General features: G+C 37.4%; 1 protein-coding gene across 1 annotated transcript in view; it reads left to right on the top strand.

Moving 5' to 3' along the window:
- Nucleotides 1-22560, top strand: part of LOC150108079 (dynein axonemal heavy chain 3-like) — a 1881116-nt gene that overhangs the window by 106720 nt on the left and 1751836 nt on the right. Inside the window, exon 5 of the mRNA XM_090415945.1 lies at nt 3884-4074. Within this exon, the coding sequence (XP_090272071.1) occupies nt 3884-4074 (191 nt within the window). The remainder of the gene's footprint in view (nt 1-3883; nt 4075-22560) is intronic.

Consider the following 22560-nt stretch of genomic DNA (forward strand, 5'->3'; position numbering starts at 1 on the left):
ATCTGGCAAGTAAAAGGAAGAATGACTTTGGAAGGATAACTTTAGTGGGTGCTGATGGTATTGAGGTGACAAAATCAGATGTAATAGTCAAGTTACTGAATGATCACTTTTCAAAAGTCTGTCACCAAGTGAGGATATCTCTGTGCCTGCAGCAATAACTAATGTGAGAATTGAAGCTAAGAAACCAGAGGTATTTAATATATTGCAAAATTTAAAAGCAAACACTGCTGTAGGTATAAGGAAGATGCCATGACATGACACTGCTGTAGGTTTAGATGGAATATCAGCTTGGGTGTTGCATGAGTGTGCAAAGGAATTGTCAATGCCTCTTACTTGGATATTTAACTTAAGTTTGAACTCTGGTATGGTCCCTAGGGAGTGTAAGGAAGGCAAAGTAGTTCCTTTGCATAAAGGTGCTCTAAAACTGCAGTAGTTAATTACAGACCAATCACCATCTTGGGAGTGGTGGCAAAAGTATTGGAAAAGTTGGTTAAAGACAAAATTCAAGAATGGGTGGATCAGGATATGATACTCTATAGGGGCCAACATGGTTTTTTTAAAGGTCGATCCTGCCTTAGCAATTTATTAACTTTTTATAATAGAATGACATCTGAGTTGGACAAAGGAAATGACTACACAGTTGTACTTCTGGATTTTGCTAAGGCTTTTGACAGGTTACCCCATGGAATACTGTTGCGCAAATTGGAGCAGATGGGAATGAAAACTAAACTGGTGATATGGATAGGAGAATGGCTCAGGAAGAGATACCAGAAGGTGGTGTATGGAGGAGCAGAGTCCAGGATGAGGCAGGTGACCAGTGGTATGCCTCAGAGTTCTGTGCTTGGGCCATTGTTGTTTAATTGGTACATAAATGATATAGAAAATGGTTTAAAGGGAGATAATCAGTTGTTTGCTGATGATGCAAATTTGGGTAGTGCAATAAAAAATCAAGCTGATGTTGAGAGTTTGCAGGATAATTTAAATAAGCTGGCAAAATGGGCAAAAGGTAATGGATGTCAGTTCAATGTGGAAAAGTGTAAAGTTATGCATTTTTGGATTAAAAGATTACTAGCTGTGTACTACATTGATGGAATGGTACTCCAAGAGATTGATGAGGCTAAGAACTTAGGGGTGTTGGTAGATAGGGAGATGAAGTTCAGGGGACACATTGCTAAGGTGTTCAAGATTGCACATAGGATTACTTGGTTATTGAGCAACACACTAACATCCAGAGATAGAGGTTATTATTCCCCTTTATAAAGCATTGATACTTCCACATTTGGATTACTGTGCTCAGGTCTGGTCACCTGGATTCCTTGGAGATGAGGAGGTTGTGGAGAGAGTTCAGAGGAGAGTGACTAAGTTGGTGAGTGATGTAAAACATGCTCCCTACAATGATAGATTGAGAGCTTGTGGATTGCAGAGATTGGTTGATAGACAGAGAAGGGTGGATATGATAGAAACATTTAAATTAATAAAAGGTTTTTATAAGATTGATGCAGGGGAAATGTTTCAGCTGTGTGATAGTGATGGAAGAACAAGAGGTCATCCCTGGAAATTAAGGAATAGTGCAGTTAATAAGGGTGTGAGAACAAGGTTTTTTGCCTGGAGGGTGGTGAATGAGTGGAATGCATTGCCTGACTCAGTTGTGAGTTCTTCGTCTGTAAATGAATTCAAGAAGAGGTATGATAGATATTGTTTTGATAGTTTGGATCTCCTGCGATGAGTCTACTGACTCCATGGAGATACCTGTAATAATAATATGTAAATACTGCATTCCTTGGCTCGGTTTTGTGCATGTGTTTTGTTTATTGACTTTTGTTGACTGTTTATGTACTGCTGTAACTTTTGACTTTATGTGTTGCTATGCCCTCTGTAGTAATTCTGTTTATATGTAGATGCTGCATTGTGGTACTTAATTTTTGAACATGCATATTGTTTACAATTTTCTTTAACTTTTTATGTATTGCTGTAACTTTTACTATGGCACAGTATTATCTTTGTTGTTTTTGTGTCAAATAAACTGTAAACCAAACCGAACTGATCATCTTGGTAGCAGAAGAGATAGTTATCTTAAAAATCTAGATTAAATTTGAGTAATCTAGAAGGAGTAGGAAGGGCATTGTGCCACATTCTCCGCTGAATGTTGGTTTAGGGTTTCGTGGCTCTACTGTGATATGGTAGGTCCCAGTGGAATGGTCTTTGTTGGGAAGATATGTGATTATCCAACGAGTTGCTTTGCTTAGACTTTAAACCATGCATTGCTGGTTTTTTAGGCACCAGATTTTTCTGTCACGTGAGATCTCAGTCTCAAGAAGATAGCTGGATAGGCAGATATCAAAGAATGGTGTATAGTAGAGTTGTCTGGAAAAAGGCAGTAGACTAGTAGTGAACCACAAGGCTAATCATTAGTTTTACATCAGTGAGATAGAAATTGATTTAAGGGAATATATTCAGTTGTTTGCCAATAATATATAACTAGGAATAACAATAAGTTTTAAAAGAGGTAAACCGTGAGTAGACATATCGGTACACAATAAATAACGGAAAAAACTCACGTAGAAAGATTATTTATTAGTATAATTTTCGCCTGTGTGTCACAGGCATCTTCAGTACATTAAGCTCAAAATTAAACACTAACTGACAATTCCAAAAAGCGCCACCTAAGTAGCTGGTGTAAGATAACTTTTTTTAGGAAAGTTATTGACCTTTTTAGTTCTGGTCACCTGGATTTTAGGTCAATAACTTTCCTAAAAAAAGTTATCTTACACCAGCTACTTAGGTGGCGCTTTTTGGAATTGTCAGTTAGTGTTTAATTTTGAGCTTAATGTACTGAAGATGCCTGTGACACACAGGCAAAAATTATACTAATAAATAATCTTTCTACTTGAGTTTTTTCCGTTATTTATTGTGTACCGGAATAGCAATAGTTCAATGACGATGATGTAAAGATTGTACAGGATAACTTAAAGAGAATGGCAATGTGGGTAAAGGATGGCTGCCAGTTTAAGGTCATGGACTTTGGGATGAAGAGATGACAAGCTGTGTACTATAGTGCTGGAACTAATCTGTAGGAAATTGATGAGTCCAGGGATTTGGGTAATTGTGAATAGGAAGTTGAAGTTTAGAAGATATATTTACAAAGATGGCTAGAATAACACATTAGATTATGTGGGTATTGAAGAACTTAATCACAAGTAGGAATAGGTAGGGATAGGAATAGACAGATAGCCATATCTGGACTGCTGTATACAGATCTGGTCACCTAGATTCCATAAGGATGTGGATGTGATGGCAAGTGACCAAGAGTGTAGCAGATCAATGGAAACCTTTCTGCAGGGAGATATTAATCTGTTAATTTCACAAACTAGTTAACATATGAAAAAGAAGATACATGATAGAAAAATATGTTATATAATAACTGATGCCGAAGACTTTTTTCAGTATATGGCAGGAAGGGAGAAAACTAGGAGTCCCAGGAAATTATACAAGATTGTGATAACAAAGAGTGTAAGGACCAGATTTTTTGTTTAGAGGGTGTGGTGGATTGGTTACCAGAGGTGGTTGTGAGTGCTTCATCAGTGAATGGGCTCAAGGAGAGATAATAAGTATTGTGTGAGCAATGGTTAGAGTGAATCTCTCACAATGAGCCTTTGAGACCATTGTGATGTGCAATAAATAATAATGATATCTGAATATTAAAGCATTTTTGTATACTATACAGTTATCTTTATTTGAAAGTAATCTTAAACCAAACTTTATTTGAAAATATATATTGTTGTTGGTTTGGGATATATTTTTTGTTGTGACTTCAGCTCAATATTTTTTAAACTGCACTGTAAATAAAGAACACGTCTTTTCTCTGTTTTGATTTATTATCTAGCTGAAGACATTCAACTTAATTCAAGAATATTTCATTGGCCTGATGATATCAAAAATTTGTTCGAAGTTAGTCGTATATCATTTGCAAATCTTCAGAATAAAGCAGAAGAAAGGTTGGAAGAGCGACAAAAAATTCTTATAGAAAAACTGAATGACATGAAAGGAAAGGTTTCAGATTTTAGGAAAAAAGAGGTAGTATTGCATTTTTTATCATTAAAGAATTTAATTTTGACGATTATTTGATAATGATTTTTATATTAGCAGTATGCACTTTTATTAAGCACAGAACAGTGTTCATAGTTTTATGTCCAATTAACGAAAGGGTTCATATCGAGGGAAAGTGAAGTTTCATGAAAAATGTTATAGAAAGTTTTTTCATTTGGTTATAAAGTAAATTATACTTGTCAAGAAATTATTATTAGACACCTCCAGGGAGTCCAAAGACTCATCGAGGGAGAGTGTGTCAACAGCATTGAACGATTGTCTCCCTTCCAACTACTAACCACGCTCAAACTTACTTAACTGAGCCATTAGTAGCAGAGGCTCTACCAATCGACCAACCTTTGCCAGCAATTATATTTTTGTTTAATTCTTTATTCATTTGTAAGCAAAGTTTGCACACAAAGTACTTCATGACTAGGCCACTTCTATACAGAAGATGATGACCTCACATCAGTTGCTTAGTATCCCATAATGTAAAGCATAGTTGTAGAAAGTTTTTTTCACTTGGTTATAAATTAAATTAAACTTGACAAGAGATTATATTCTTGTTTAATCCTTTATCCAAGTGTAAGCAAAGTTTGCATGTGAAATATCCCCATGAGTAAGCTACTTTTATATAGAGACTAATGATATTTGACTGTGTTGTTAAGTATGGTGTTTAATTATGACTATTATTGCACAATATTGTTTCAAAAGCATTCTGTGTTTGTGACACTGATGTGTATGAAAAAATGGCAACCAAGACTTCAGTGTTGTATGATATTAATATGTGGATTTAGTATGATGTAGCATGTGTTTAATATATTCATTGCCAGAGTGAATGGTTTGTGGTACGTGAGTGAGAATGGAAAGAGTGTGTGTGTGTGTCAGAAATATTTCGTTAGTGAGTGCAAGAAATGTGAGCCATGTTGGAGCAGAAAAATGAAGTGACTGATGTTAAGTATGCAGGGTAGGATTGTGAAAGTATAACAGAAGCAGTGAATGATAGTGTACAAAACATGAATGAGAGTTTGATGGAAGTGGATGAAAGTAATAATGTGAATGATGAGGTACCAGTGTTGAGAGAAACAGCATGCTTCCAGCAGCCTCCTTCACAGGACAAATGATGAGCTTGACTGACTGGAGAAATGATTGGTATGTGGTACAGCAGGAAGGAGAATGAAAAAAGAGTAAATGGAAAAATTGCACAAAATTGGAAGTAAAGAGAAAGTATTGTATGGGGACATGTTGATAAGAGATGTACTTAATGAGAAAGTGATGAAAGCATGTTTCTCAGGTGATAAAGAATGTTAGTAATGCTATATGTTTGCAGAAGGAACAAATGCAAGAGTTAATTGTTTTAGTAGGCACCAATGATTTAAAATATGAGAAATATGCACTGAGAGAAGTTATGAAAGGACTGTTAAAAGAAGCAAAAATGAAGAGTAAGAAAGTAAAGATTGTAAGTCTGTTGCCTCAGTATGATAGAATTGAGAAGAAGGGCCATCATTGCTAATGAATCAATGAGAAGATTGTGCAGAGGAATTCCGTACAGTTTATAGAAGTGTAAATTTGATCTACAAAAGGATCTGTATATGCCTGATTGATTGAATTTGTGGACTCCGAGTTAAATGTTTGGAGAAAGTATTGTTCATTGAGAGTTTTGGAAGTGCAAATCTTGGGAATTTAGAGATCTTAGGGGAGAAGAAATTAAAATTTGTGTAGATGTCCTTCCCTCGGAAAAATGAGTGTGAGTACAGAAATGAAAGAGATGTACTTAATGAGAAAGTGACAAAAGCATGTTTCCCAGGTGCAAAGATAAAGGACGTGTGGAAATAGCCACACCTGGTATAGATGAGTATGAGTATAGGAATGACTATGAAGGGTGCAGTTTTCAAGGTTTCGAATCTGAATCGACAGGTAATTATATTATGCAATGGTAACTGTGGGTCCACTGTATGTTGAAATACATGTATGTGAATTCTCAAAGGATCAGAAATAAAGGAGGGGAGTTTTTGGCATTGGTCTCCTAGACTTGGCCAAAAATTATTGGCATCAGTGAGATATGGTTGACAGAGAATGATGTAGTTATAGGGATAGAATATAATGGATATTTTGTATTTTCAGAGAAAATAGAGGAAATAAGGCAGAATGAGGGGTATTGTTAATGATGGCTGAAAAACTACAACCAACAAAAACAGAAGGTTAGGAGGATTGTAAATCTGAGGGAAATGGTTCATTTGAGGCTGTCTGATGTGAGTTAGATGCCAGTACAACAAAATATATTGTTGGTTACTCTATAGACCTGGGAACCAGTAAAATTATGGATGACATGTATTGGCAGATTAGCACAATCAATGCAGGCCAAACGATTGTCATGAAAGAGTTAAACTATGGGGATATAGATTGGAAGGAGGAAATGTCAAATAAGATAAAAATTTTATTGATAGAGTTACTATAATTACATGAAAATTACATGATTATTACATGAATTACATGTAATAATTACATGAAACAGCACGTGACAGAGGGCCAGGGGTATAAGAGTGTTGGATCTGGTAACAGCATCAGATGATTTTTTTTTATAACAGTAACAACTCTATCCCCAATCAGAGAGAGTGACCATGCAGGCATGGTCTGGGAAGTTGCTCAACATGCAGAATTTTCAGCTAAGAAAGGGTTTATGTAGAACTACAAACTTACCGATTATGACAAACTTAGGTGACAACTTGGAGTATGGACAACTTGGATGCAAAGAAAATCCTAGGGAATTTTTTAGCTATGTGGCCAGTAGGAGGAGAAATAATTGTGGAAGAATGGCATTGCAGGATCAAAATGGGAATAGAGCGACTGATGCAGAGGACATAGTGGAATTGTTCAATGAACACTTTATCAGTGTATTTCATCCTGGAGGAGTAAATTTTAATATTAGAGGAATTGGGCAGGTTCAAGGTTTAGAGATGCAGGAGGAGTACGTGTTCCAAATACTGAGTACTCTGGATGTCAGTAAAGCTGTGGGACTGGGTGGTATTTCACCACATGTTTTGAGAGAATGTACTAAGGAACTGACAGCTCCTTTGACCTGGCTTTTCAATGAAAGTCTGGCTACGGGAAAGGGCCCAGAGAATGGAAGGAAGGTAAGATAGTGCCATTGCATAAGGGCGGTAGCAAAATGGAAGTGTCTAATTATAGGCCAGTTTGTGTGTGTGTGTCATCAGTAGTTGTTAAGATCTTGGAGAAATCTGTTAGGGACCGTATACAACATTAGGCAGATGAGAGTAATGTTATCTGTGAGAGTCAACATGGATTTGTGAGGGGACGTCTCTTGTTTTAGTCATATGCTAGCCTTTTATAATAAAGTTACAAGAGCATTAGATGAGGGTTAGTAGTAGGCAGGGGTTACAAGTGGGGTCCCACAGAGCTCAGTACTGGACCGATTTTGTTTAACCTTTATATCACTGACATTGTCAGTGGATTGCAGGGGGATATTCAGTTGTTTGTGGTTGATGTGAAGCTGGGAAGGGTTATTAGTAATAGTGCAGATGTGGTAGTCATGCAAGAGGATTTGATTAAGCTAGTCAGATGGGCAAATGAATGGGGGTATCAGTTTAATGCCTCAAATTGTAAGGTTTCGAGGTTTGGGACACATTGACGCTGCATACTCTATTGGAGAAGATATACTGGAGGAAGTAAGGGAGACAAGAGATCTGGAGTTGATGATTGATTGAAACCTTAAATTCAAGGGACATCTTGCAAAGGTGGTGAAGGTAACACAGAGGATTGCTGCAATAATGAGAAGGATGCTGACCTGCAGAGTAAAAGAGTTATCATTCTGTTGTATAAGACCCTGATCAGACCACACTTAGATTATTGTTCTCAGATTTGGTCCCCAGAATTTGAAGGGGATAAATTAACTGTATTATGCCTTATTATTGTACATATGTCTATTACTATGTCCATATATATTAAGGATTAATGTAATGTAACTTTTCATGTGTGAGCCATACGCTAAATAAATAAATAACTGTGGAAAGGGTACAGAGGTGGATAACAAAGACAGTTTCAGGATGGTAGTTATGAGGATCGGCTGAAGGAATGTGGACTGCAGAGTTTGGTGGATAGAAGAGGGAGAGGTGATATGATTGAGACTTTTAAACTGTTGAGAGGTTGTTACAGGGTTGACACTGGGAAGTTCTTACGCTTGATTAAACAGCAGGAAGAAGTGATGACAAGGAGCCATTCCTGGAAGTTACGAAAGGAAACTGTGAGCAAGAGAGTGAGGAGTGGTTTCTTTGCATGGAGGGTGCTTGAATCATGGAATGCATTGCCTGATAGAGTGGTGAGAGCGAGAACGGTCAATGAGTTTAAGGAGTGGTATGATAGACTTTGTGTTTCCTAGGAGGGACCTCCCATGATGATAGATGTGTTATCTAGGAAGGACCTGCCATGATGAGTCTTTTGACTCCTTGGAGGCATTAATAATAATTACCATGGCATAAGTTATAGGAATGAATGTCATTAGTGCAAGGGAAGTTGTCAGGGATTGTTTGAAAGAGGCATTATAAGACTGCATACCCAGGCTCAGAAGGATAAATTGAGTAGTAAATTGGGTAATTGATAAATTGAGTAATCCACTTAATGAATTTGTAACAATATAAGATAGGAGCTGGAAAAAAAAAAGAAGAAGAAGAAGAAAGCATTGTGTAAGGAATATAAACAAAAAGATGATCAGCATACTCATTAACAAAGTATAAAGAACAAGGTACATGCCAATAAGGCAATAGGACTTGATGATATATTATTATTATTATTATTATTTGACACCTCCAGGGAGTCCAAAGACTCATCGAGGGAGAGTGTGCCAGTTAGCATCAGCCTTGACCTACCTGTTTAACAAGTCTTGCAACAGCACAAGACCTGAAGGAGTGGGAGGAAGATAAAATCGTTCCTCTTCAGAAAGGTAGTGATAAGAGTAAGGCTACAAATTATTGCCGATCTGTATATCTGGAGTTGTAGTTAAGGTATTGGAGATGTTGGTTAGAGATAGGATACAAAAGTGGACTGATAATAGTGGTATTCTTTGTGCTTATCAGCATGGGTTTGTTAAAGGCAGGTCATGTTTTACCAAGTTGCTTATGTACTAAATTATGTACAATGTGATGAATGTATTGGATGAGAGAGAGAGAGAGGGAGAGAGAGAGGGAGAGAGAGATGCATGTATAGTGGTTTACTTAAGTTTTTCAAAGGCTTTTGATAGATTGTCACATCACAAGTTGGAAAGTAAATTGAAGCAGATTGGAATGTATGACCAGATCAGTGAGTTGAATAGGTAACTGGCTCTCAGATAGGTATCAGCAAGTTGTGTATTGGGATGCAGCATGCTAGAAGATCAAAGTTAGTAATGATGGGTCACAGGGGTCTGCCTTGGGACCATTGTTTCCAAATCCAAATTTAAAATTTGGGAAACAACGATGAGATGTAGAGTTTATGCTTGGGGATATATTGTTGGAGGTGGAAGAAATGAGAGATCTTGGAGTGATGGTGGATAAGGATCTCAAATTCAGAAGACACATTATGAAGATAATGCAACAAATTCTGGAAATGAAACCAGAATCTCCTTACTTGTACAATTAAGGAGATGCTGGTTCCATTGTATAAGGACTTCATTAGGCCACATATGGACTACTGTGCACAGATTTGGTCACCTGGTTTACAAAAGGATGAAGAGATATTGGAAAGGGTTCAGAGCTGATTGACCAAAATAGTTTCTGATCTCTGGAATGTTGAATATGAAGAATGGTTGAGACGATGTAATTTGCAGAGTGTAGTGGATAGTAGGAAGAGAGATTATATGATAGATACATACAAGTTAGCAAGGGGTTGTTATAGGATTAACATTGAACAGGTTTTTCATAAAATGGTAGGAGATGGGGAGAACAAGAGGTCATCCCCAGAAGCTGTATAATGAGGTGTGAGTGAGAAGCATTTTTTTGCATGCAGAGTTGTGAATGATTGGAATGCATTGTCTGAGAGTGTGGTATGTGCAGAGAATTTGAATGTGTTTAAGGCATGGTATGATGAGCTGTGTGTGTATGACAAATGGACCTCCTAGATGAGTCTTTGACTCCTTAAGTTCTTAGGATATTAATAATAATAAAATTGGAATTTTGGTTTAATCATCAGCTTTATTTACATTATTCAGATTCTGTTCCATTTTTTATCTTTTAAACAGATTTTTATATATTTACATCATTTGTCACATCTGTTGGTTATTACAAATATCTGTTTTTCGATAATCACTGATTATCTCATAACATTATATGACCAGTGAGAGGACAAAGTATACACACATCATTTTATCTTTAGAGAATTCTCAGTTGTACTGTGATGTAACCAATTAATTGAAACATGGTATATGTGAAATATATTTTCTGCATGCTTGGATAATTAGCTAATTTCTTACTCGGCAATGGAATATGCAGAATTGGATGTTAATAGTGGATGTGAAAACTTAGAAAGTTGAGAAAGAAGTATTTATTTTTTTAAAACGTTTCATTATATTGATTCTAACCTGAATGTTTTTTTTGAATTTCTGAGTTGTCACATGACATGGTGGTATTATTTGAGCTCTCTCAGTCTCTCTCTCCAACAGTGCTTCAGAGCCAATCAGTATTTGAAATGCTGTTATGTGTATGTGTTGACCTAAGAGTTTCATTTTATTTTATGAAAATGAATTTTTTCAACATTTATTGCTATGAAAACATAGTGAAAAATGATATTATGATTCTGAAATTAATACAATATCATCTGTATATCTTAAATTAGTTAATTTTTTTCTTTTTCTTTTTGTGGTCATTCTTTTGAAACTTCAGTCAATTTTTTGAATCATTACCTGAAGTGCTGCTGTAAAAATTTTAGGGGATATAGAATCTCCCTGTCTTATCTCCTTTTGTATTGGGATTGTGTTGTTTTCTATTTGTTGTCTTATAGTTGCTGTTCCATTTTCACTATAGGTATGGTGGATGAGAGGGTGCACAGGGTGATTGACCCACTAGATATGAGAAGTGAGCATGTGAGGGAGTTAGTGGTTGCAATTGGAACGAATGATTTGGTTTTTCATAGGGAGAATGTGAGATTGGACATTAGCAGTTTATTGAGGAGAGTGAAAGACAGAAGACAACAGTATGGTAGGAAGGGTAGTTTTCATGTTGCCCAGGTATGACAGTGATGAGTTGCAGCAGACAGCAATGATCTTCAATGCAACATTACTAAAATATGTGAAAAGAAAGGAGCGCAGTTTGTGAACATGTGGGATGAGTTTGAGTGATAAATGGAGCTGTATATGAGTGATGGACTGCATTTGAATGATTTTGGAGTAAGTTATTTGGGAGGGTTGCTGCTGGAGGGAAGTGCAGTGAATTATGCAAAAAAAAGTATCAGTGCAAGTCAAAGATGATGTAAATGAGCAGGAGAGTGAACCAAGTAAGAAACTGGGGTAGCTGTGAATGGAGAAGAGAATGTGAGAACAGGAATACACGTTGGACAGGGAGACAGTGTACTGAAAGTGGTAATGAATGTTGAATGTGCATATGTGGACAGTGAGCATAGGAATGGAATGATCAGGAATACATGACAGCTTGGGTCTTGGGGGGTGGGGGTGGGAACAGAAGATAAGCAGCCTGCAGCAGGTGAGGAGAAGTATGCACTGTTGGGCTGAAAATAATTAAAATTAGTTAAAAAGAAAGTATATATAAGAGATTACAAATTTATTTAATACCATCATCATCATTATTATTATTATGTGACTACTATCTTCAGTACCATGGTATCAGCTGTTAAATAGGATGGATACAATGCTGGTTCTATGGGTTTTGCTGCCCCAATGCAATGCTAAGTACAGCTCCCCCCCTTACTTTTTGTTTATTTTTAAATGTACTTAAAATTTAAAGATTAAAAAATCAAAACAGATATATTTTTATGTAAAATTGTGTACTTTGAAAAATAATATATTAACCTCCCAACTGGCCAGGCATTCTATATATGTCCAGCAAATCTGGATACGAAGCATTCTATCTGTTGAAAGAACATGGATAAGAAGTGCAATTTGGCTGTCACGTCCATTAGAAGGTGCGATAATCCTTCACACTTGAAGAGACACTTAAACGGATTATCTCATGATCACAGCTGTGTCTCAGTTATCTATAACAAGAAATGCAGTTCCCTTGTTCTATGCTGGGTACCTGGACTTTTAGTTATATTGGATAGACTAAAAATATTGAAATTATTTTTGTTTTCTCCTTTTATTGTACAATTTTTAATGCCAAGACAAAATAAGAACTCTTGTTGTTGGAGAAGCTTGTGAGAACTAGGATCCAGAGTTGGGTTGACAACAAGGGTATAATCTTTGATGGACAGCATGGATTTGCTAAAGGGAGGTCATGTTTTAGTAATCTACTTACTTATTACAATAAAGTGACTGCATCCTTGGACAGAGGAGAAGGATACTCAGTAATATACTTGGATTTTGCAAAAGCTTTTGATAGAGTACCTCATGATAAGTCGACAGTCAAACTAGAGCAGATGGGGTTGGATATTAGATTAGTGCATTTGATTGGAGACTGGCTATCTGATAGGTATCAACAAGTTGTGTATGGGGGTGCAATATCCAGGAAAAGGAAAGTCACTAGTGGAGTGCCTCAGGGATCTGTTTTAGGGCCATTACTATTTAACTTGTATATTAATGATATTGGCGAAGATTTGGATGGAGATATTCAGTTGTTTGCAGATGATGCAAAGTTGGGACGAACCATAAAGAGTAGTGAAGATGTTGTGTCCTTGCAAGAAAACTTGAATAAATTGAGTGATTGGGCAAGCAAATGGGGATGTGAGTTCAATGTTGCAAAATGTAAGGTTTTAAAATTTGGAAAACAAAGATGGGATGCATAATTTATGCTTGGGGAGAATATATTGTTGGAAGTAGAGGAAATAAGAGATCTGGGAGTGATAGTGGATAAGGATCTAAAATTTAGGGGACACATCGCCAAAATTGTGAAGACAACACAAAGACTTCTGGGAATGATGAGGAGGACACTGACGTGTAGAAGTAGGGAGATTCTTGTTCCGTTGTATAAGGCTTTGATTAGGCCACACATGGACTATTGTGCCCAGATTTGGTCACCGGGTTTTCAGGAGGATGAAGAGATGTTGGAAAGGGTCCAAAGGCGACTGACTAAGGTAGTTTCTGACCTCTGGAATGTCGAGTATGAGGAAAGATTGAAAAGATGTAATTTGCAGAGTCTAGTGGAGAGAAGGAAGAGGGGAGATATGATAGAGACCTACAAGTTGGTAAGGGGTTGTTATAGGATCAATGGTGGAGAAGTTCTACAGAGAATAGTGGGAGATCAGGGGAGAACCAGAGGTCATCCCTGGAAACTGTATAAAGAGGGTGTGAGTAGGGGAGTGAGAGGCAGGTTCTTTTCGTGCAGAGTTGTGAATGATTGGAATGCCTTGCCTGAGAGTGTGGTGTCTGCAAGGAGTTTGAATGTGTTTAAGACCCGGTATGATGAGATGTGTGTGAGATAAATGGACCTCCTAGATGAGTCTTTGACTCCATGAGGTCTTGTTTAATAGTAATAATAATAATAATATATCATCTACTCCTGCTGCCTTTCCACATTTCAAGCCTTTGATAGCTTTTTCTACTTCAAGTATGGATATGTATTCCTGACTGCATGCCTGGTCAGTGTTTTTTATCACTGTGCTGTCATCACTGCTGGTTTCATTTAGTAGTTTTTCAAAGTAATTACTCCATACTTCAAGTATATCTTTTTCTCCCATTTTCATGTCACCTTTATCATCTCTAACTCCTTTTACAGCACTCTTTCCTCCATTCCTAAGCTTCTTCAACAACCTCCAGAATATTTTGCCACCTTCTTGATATTTATTTTCTATATTCTTGCCAAAGTCCTCCCATGACTTTTGTTTAGCTAGTTTTACACAGTGTTTAGCATTCTTGCATTTGTCTCTGTATTCTCTAAGAGCACAAGCTGACTTATTTTCCAGGAACTTTTGATATGCTTTCTTCTTTTCCTTCACTGCCTCTTTAACTTTCTGTGTCCACCAGGGAATTCTGATTTTTTTTATCCTTGCAGACCACCTCACCACATGCCTCTCTGGCAGAATCAATCAATTTTTTCTTCAGAGTTTGCCACTGAATCTCCAAGGTTTGATTCCTGTTCTCAAACTCTTTCATTTTTTCTTCAATAATCTTTGTGTATTTTAGTCTATAGTTCACATCTGAGAGCTGCTCAACTTTTATGCACTTTAAAACTTTCTTACACGTTATTCTTTTCAATATGAAATTCAATTTTATCCTGCTCAAGACTAAATAGTGATCACTTCCAATTTCAAATCCTCTGTACACTCTGGTGTCCTGCACCAGGGAGAAAACATCACCATCAACAATAACATAGTCAATGAGACTTTTCTTATTCCTAGCCTCTTCTCTCCATGTGAATTTGTGCACATTTTTATGTTGGAACATGGTGTTAGTAATAAGCAGTCCATGTCCTGAGCAGAAATCCAACAGATATTTGCCATTATTATTAGCTTTGCTCTTTTCTCCAAATTTTCCCCAAATATTTTTGTATGTCTCACAATCATTTCCTACTCTGCTATTTAGATCCCCAACAAGGACCAACTTTTCCTTTTTCATTGTCTCAGTTGCTTTTTCTAAAGCATCAAAAAATTCCTCCACTTCTACCATAGTAGAACCTTCTGTGGGACCATAGGCACAAATAAGTCTCATTGTCCAGTTCCCCATTCTCATCTTTACCCACATTACTCTACTTGAGACTGCTTGCCATTCAAGAAGATTAGCCTCATATTTTGTGTTGAATACTATGGCTACTCCTTGTTTTCCTTGATTGTCATTGCCTGAATATAACATTTTGTATTTATTGCTCAGAAAGATCTCACCAGTTTTTGTCTTTTTTGTTTCAGTCACCCCTATTATGTCGATCTGGTACTTATCTAATTCCTCGGCTAGCTCCATTTCTTTGCCATTCAGACTTCTTATGTTGATAGTACCGATCTTTAACTCTGGTGATGTTGAGTTGGGGTGCATTTTCAGATTTGTTCCAGTAGCTGACTTTTCGGTATTCGCCCTGGTTCCCTGGCGAAAAGAATGGGGGACTTGTTTAACCAGGCGACGAATTTGATGGTGATGGTACAACATGAAATTCTGTCATGTTGTACCATCATTTTTTTTTATGTTGGTTTAACCAATAAGAATACAAATTGGTTGGCTAAATCCCAAATTGCCAGCCCATCCTCATTCGTTCAGTATCCAAGTATCCAAGTAGATACCCAGCAGGGTGCACCACGAGAAGGTGAGGATTGGACATTAGATCAGAAGCCCTGGTCGGTTCTCCGCATTCCTTTAAAGGCTATGTGGAGGTCTCCTCTCAGTTATACAGCTTTGACCCTTAAGCACCCCGTACTTGAACTTGCTGCAGTGTATTACTTTGGCTTTCTTCCAATGTATTCTTTGGCAGTTATCTAGAGCATGATCTGTAAACCCAGAGTGGCTATACTGATGAAACCAGATGTAGTCCTTGTGTTCTGAAATCCTGATATTTGCTTTCCTGCCTGTTTGGCCAAAGTAGAACAATTTACAGCTGCAAGGGACATGGTATACCCCAGGTAGGTCTAGGGGAAGTGGTTAGTTTTTGGTAGAGCAGATAAGGGATGCCAACTTTTTATATGGTCTGTAACAAGAAGTCAGGTCATATTTTTTAAGGATTTTGGTTATTTTTTCAGAGGTGCCCAGACTGTAGGGAATGGGGATAGATTTAGTGTAATCTTTATTGTGTGTTGAGGGGGGGGGGTATGGTTTACTGGTTTTAATATTTTTTGGATTTTTTGGGGGTTGGAGCCATCGGCTAAGAAAGTATTATGGATGTGATTTAGTTCAGTGGTTAAGGCATTGTCCTCTGAACAGATTAATTTTGCCCTGTTATATAGTGTTTTAATAACCCCATATTGTTGTGTGGGGGGGGGGTTGTTGGTGAATGTATCTGCCTGTATGGGTGGATTTTCTATAAACAGAGAAAACCAAGGATCCATCAGGTTGGCAAGTGAGGGTGTCTAGGAAAGGGAAGCTGTTGTTTTCCTTTTTTCCCAGGGTGAACAGGATTCTGTGGTGTTGGTTGTTAAAGTGTGTTAAGAAGGAGTGGAGTGTATCTGAGCCATGTGGCCAAATAGCGAACACATCATTTATGTAACGAAGCCAAATAGTGGGTTTTTGTGGAGCAGAGTTTAAGGCTTTCTCTGCAAAAGTCTCCATAAAGAAGTTGGCCAAGGGTGGTGAAAGTGGTGAACCCATGGCCGTCCCCTCTATCTGTTTGTAGAATTTTCCTTGCCAAACAAAATAGCCTGAGTTCATTGTGAACTGAAATAGAGCTGAGAGATCTGGAGGAAATTTGGCTTGTATGAGCTCTAAGGATTCCTTGAGTGAGACATTTGTGAATAGGGAGGAGACGTCAAAACTGACCATTATGTCAGTGTGTTGGAGTGAGAGGTTTCCTCTACTGGCTTTGTAGTGGGCTGAGTTTTTTAGTGTGTGTTGCCAATATAGTGTGTGAGCACTTTGGCTAAATGCTTGGCTAATTGATATGTTGGGAATCAATGCCATCCACTATGGGGTGTAATGGCACATTTATTTTATGTATTTTTGGAAGTGCATATAATTGGGGGGGTGGGGTCCAAAGTTATAAGGTTTAAGTTTGTTGATAACTTCCATAGGCTCCTTAACTCGTTCGCTGCCATCTCCTCGGGCATAGTTTGTTCCCACACGCCAAGCGCTTTCGCGTCTTCAAGGTCACTACGAGTAATCTCTTTAGCTGGCTTATCAGACAGAATTTTGTTTCATACGCCAACTACGAGTAATCTCGTATCACCCCCACCCATATATTACATGCACTGACGAATATGTTTATTGTGTCTAGTCTCTAAAAACCTTGAGTTTCGCCATGACCAGTAAAAGAAAACTTACTGAAAAAGAATTGGAAGTTTACGCTAATATGAGCGATGACTCATATTAGCGTAAACTTCTAATTCTTTTCAATCGCAAATGGAAGGATAAGAGGAAAGTTCTTTCCATTTCAAATATGCACAAATTTTAAATGGTTGAAGCAAAAAATCAGAATGGTAAAATTCATTCAAAACCAAATATCATTAGGGACTATAATTTGGGTATGTCAGGCGTTGTTCTTTCTGATCAAATGCTTTCTTATTATTCCCCCTTATGAAACAATTAGATGGCCAAAGAAATTGGCAATATGCATTCTTGATATATACATTCAAAATGCACATAAATTTTATAATATAATTACTGGAAACACAATGACTGTTTTAAAATTTAGAGATCAATTTATCTCAGTTTTTGTTGGAATGGATAAGCTTACAGCATCACAAATTATCAGCAGGATTCGGGATCTTCATTATTTGGAAATTTTACCACCTAAAGAAAAAAATATTCGCCGACAAAGCCATGCCGAGTATGTACATGAAACAAACAATGACGCGAAACTTGTTATTATTGTCCTCTTCGCCAGGAAAAACCACCATTGTGTGTGGAAAATTGTTTTAAAGTGTATCATTCGTAATTCGAATAAATTGGTTTTTATTTTATTGATTTTTATCAGTTTTAAATTACTTTACAAATTATGTGTAATTCTACGGATTAGCTCGTGCTTGGCATAGGAGATTGGTAATCGACATACAAGTATATTCGTAGTTGGCTTCTGAGGCACATACATAATATACTATATTTTAGTTGAAATTATTTTCCTTCAATCAAGCCCCCAGACGCGCTCCACTTTATTCAGAATTGAAGGGTCCAAATTAAGGTAATTATACTAAGGTTTAACTCGAGTTTGGCATAGGAGGTCGGTAAATCGACATACGAGTATACTTGTAGTTGGCTTGTTAAGCTCATATACAAACTACGAGTATACTCGTAGTTGGCAGCGAACGTGTTAAGAATTTTAATATTAGTGTTTATTTAATAAACACTAATATTAAAATGTATTCTTATTTTATTTTTTCTACTCACTTCGGCATCTCTTGTAGAAGGCACCTCGTCGATGCATTACCTGCTTACCGTGCTAAGCCGGCAATGAAGGAGAGCAGTGCATAGATAACTTTGAAAAGATGGTTTAAAGATTATGATTATCCCAAGACTCCCATGGAGTCAAAGCCTCATCATGTGACTTCCCTTTGTCATACATCTTATTATTAAATGCATTCGAATTCTCTGCAGACACTACACTCTCAGACAGTGCATTGCAGTCATTCACAACTCTCCATGTAAAAAACCTAATTCTCACTCCCTTGCTTACATCCTCCTTATGCAGCTTCCATGGATGACCTTTGTTCTCTCCCTCCCCATCTCCTACCATTTTATAAAAAACCTCTTCAATGTTAATCCTATAACAACTCCTTACCAACTTGTATATCTCTATCTTATTACCCGTCTTCCTCCTATCCACTAGACTTTACAAATTGCATTGTCTCAACCTTTCTTCATATTCAACATTCATTCAACATTCCAGAGATCAGAAAATATTTCAGTCAATTACTGCTGGACCTTTTCCAATATCTCTTCACCTTCAGAAAATCAGGTGACCAAATCTGTGCACAGTATGTGGCCTAATCAAGGACTTATACAATGGAAACAGAATTTCTTTACTTCTACAAGTCGGTGTCCTCTGCACAAGTTTTGCAGCTCCTCTAAATTTTAGATCCTTATCCACCATCACCCCGAGATCTTTCTTCCACCTCTAGCAATATGTCCCTACCAAGTGTAACCTCTACATCCCATCTTTGTTTTCCAAATTTTAAAATCTTATATTTTTCACCATTGAAATGGCACTTGCACTCCTGTGTCCATTAAACTCTATTCAGTCTATTCAAGTTTTCTTGTAAGGCCACAACAACTGCTCTGTTCCTCATACTTCATCCCAACTTTGCATCATCTACAAACAGCTGTATATCCTCATTCAAATCTTCCCCAATATCATTAACATACAGGTTAAACAGGAATCGCCCTAAAACAGATCCTTGAGGCACACCACTAGTGACTTTTCTCTTTCTGGATATTGCTCCCCATACATACCTTGCTGATAACTATCAGATAGTCAATATATAATCCAGCAAATTTCAGTAATCTAATATTCAGCCCCATGACCTGTAGTTTGACTGGATACACAGTGGTATACTTACACTTTGCAAAGTCTTGTTATTATCACTTGATAAGTTGATAGACAAACTAGAGCAGATGGGGTTAGATATTAGACTAGGGCATCGGATTAGAGATTGGCTGTCTGATAGGTATCAACTAGTAGTGTATAGGGGAGCAATATCCCAGAAGAGGAAAGTCACTAGTGGTGTACCTCAAGTGTCTGTTTTAGGGTGATTGCTGTTTAACCTGTATGTTAATGATATAGTGGAAGATTAGAATGTGGATATACAGTTGCAAAAACTATTAGGAGTAGAGCAGATGTAGTCTTCAAGAAGACTTGAATACATTGAGTGAGTCGGCACTAGAGAGGGGATGCTAGTTCAATGTTGCAAAATATGAGGTTTTAAAATTTGGGAAACAAAAATTGAATGTAGAATTTATTCTTGGTGGAGATATATTGTTGGAGGTGGAGGAAATAAGAAATCTTGGGTGATGATGGATAAGGATCTAAAATTTAGTGGATACATTGCCACAATTGTGAGGACAACACAACGAATTCTGGGAATGATGGGGAGGATACTGACTTGGAAGTAAGGCGATTCTGGTATCATTGTATAAGGCTCTGATTATGCCACACATGGATAGCTGTGCATCATATTTGGTCACCTGGTTTTCAAAAAGGATGAAGAGATGTTGGAGAGGGTCCAGAGGCAATTCACCAAAATAGTTTCTGATCTCCAGAATGTTGAATATGAAGAAATGTTGAGAGATGATGCAATTTGTAGAGTGTAGAGGAAGAGGGATTTTATGATAGAGACACAAGTTGGTAAGAAGTTGTTATAGGATTAATGTTGAAGAGGCTTTTCGTAAAATGGTGGGAGATTGGGGGAGAACAAGAGGTTATCCCTGTAAGTTGTATAAGGAGGGTGTAAGCAAGAGAGTGAGAAGTAGGTTTTTTTGCATGGAGAGTTGTAAATGATTGGAATGTATTGCCTGAGCGCATTGTGTCTGCAGAGAATTTGAATGTGTTTAAAGCACAGTATGATGAGATGTGTGTGTATGACAAAAGGGACCTCTTAGATGAGTTTGACTCCAGGGGATCTTAGGGTAATGACTAATAATAATCTCCCTTGCGAATTCATTCAAAATACATTGCGATATATCATCAAATCCTAGAGCCTTATTGACAACGTGACATTTTTCCGAAGTACCCACATACCTGTTGCACACTCATACTCAATCTGTCCTCCTCCTCACACACACACACACACTGCTCTCAAACTCTCCATGATGTCACATTTACAAGGGTGAAAGATCTTTATTAACTGCCTATTAAATATCTCAACTATATCCTCTGTAGCTGTTATTGTTATACCTTTCTTTTCAATTATTGTCGTCCTATCATACTCGTTTTTTTTTGCTGGCTACCTATTAAAATAACTCCTTATGGTTTTTTGTTTGTTTGTTTTCTTTAGCTAACTGCTGCTCATATTGCACATTTACTATTTCCAACCTAATCACCCTCCTTGCCTGTTTTTTTTTTGTACTCCTCATGGAATTGATTATTGCCGCTCATCATATGTTGCTTCTACAATTATTTTAAATTATTTCTAAAATTATTTCTCTGTATTGCTTGCTTATTCTCTTCATTCATCCATTTCACATCCACCTTATTTAACCTTGTGACTTTTGGAATATATCTAGTCATTGCTTCTTCTAGTTCTTGAAAAACACTCAGAGAGCATTGATCTCCTTTTCACCTAGTTTCTCATTCAGTGCTACACCTGCAAGCTGTCTCTTGAGCTTGTCATAATCATGTCATAGCCTTGTAGTTCCACATATACCCTTTCTTCACAGAATACATTGCTACTTATCTTCCAACTCATATATACTACATTCATGGCACCATACAATTCTTGAAAAATCCATGCCTTTCACGTTATTTGTCTTTTGCACCAATTTTGTACCACACCCTCTGTCCAAAAAGAAACCGAACTTTTCAAAAATAGAAGAAACTAGTGGCGCCACCTGTTCTATCTTTTTGTTGTCGAAAGCGGCAACCTTCATTAGTGTTGTGTCAACTGTTTATGGTATTTGTTTCATTAGAAGCTGAGTTATAGTGCCAAGAGTGACAGTGTGTTTTGATTAATGATCAGAAAATAAGTTTCAAACAGAGAGAGCTGCGATTGACTTTTGTGTTAAACTTGGTAAAAGTTTTACCGAAACACATCAAATGCTTCAAAAATAATATGGTGATGGATGCTTATCCTGTACTCAAGTTTATGAGTGGTTTAAGCAATTTCAAAGTGGTCGTGAGATGCTTGAGGAGGACGAAAAGCCGGGCCATCCAAAAACTGGACTGAACGAAGTTAACATCCAAAAAAGTGCTTGATTTTATCAAAGAAAACTCAAAATCATCTGTGAGATTGATTGAAGATGAATTGGAGATTCCAAAATCAACTGTGCACAACATTTTGACTAAGAGTTTGGGCTTTCGTAAATTGAATTTGTGATTTGTTCCCCACAAGTTGATCGATGGCCAAAAAATGTATCGAATTGAACATTGCAATGAACTCATTACAACCACTCATAAGGGCCCAAACCTCCTTGAAATGATCATTACTGGTGATGAAATGTGGTGTTTTGAGTATGAGCCCGAAACAAAGCGCCAGACTGCTGAGTGGAGACCACCAGAAGTGTGGCATCTGAAAAAAAAAGTCGCTTGCAGAAGTCAAAAGTAAAGACAATTCTGATTTGTTTCTACGATCCGAAGGACATTATTCACAAAGAATTTGTTCCACCTGACCAAACAGTCAATGGTGAGCTATATCTTGAAGTTTTGAAGTGATTGATAGGAGAATTCGTTGCGTACGGGATGAATATCGTGATGCAGGCAGCTGGTGTCACTTTTGGACGATAATGCACCATCTCATCAGTCGAACATCGTGAGGCAGTTTTTGAGCAAAAACCAAGTTTGTGTGTGTTGGATCCCTCACCGTCTTCACCTGATTTAGCACCCTGTGACTTCTTTCTCTTCCCCCAACTTCATTTGCCAATGAAAGGAAAGCGATACGACACCATTGAAAACGTTCATGCGGCAGTAACCACGACCCTCGATAGTATCCCAAAAACTGATATAAAAAACTCGTTTAATGAATTAATTGACCGTGCCAAATGCTGTATCAAAGCTGAGGGACAGTATATTGATTGAAATAAATGATTTGAATAATTAT

Source organism: Typopeltis vanoorti, chromosome 3 (genome assembly GCF_054136105.1).
Source record: "Typopeltis vanoorti isolate ZY-2024b chromosome 3, IOZ_Tvanoo_1.0, whole genome shotgun sequence".
Taxonomy (NCBI): domain Eukaryota; kingdom Metazoa; phylum Arthropoda; class Arachnida; order Uropygi; family Thelyphonidae; genus Typopeltis; species Typopeltis vanoorti.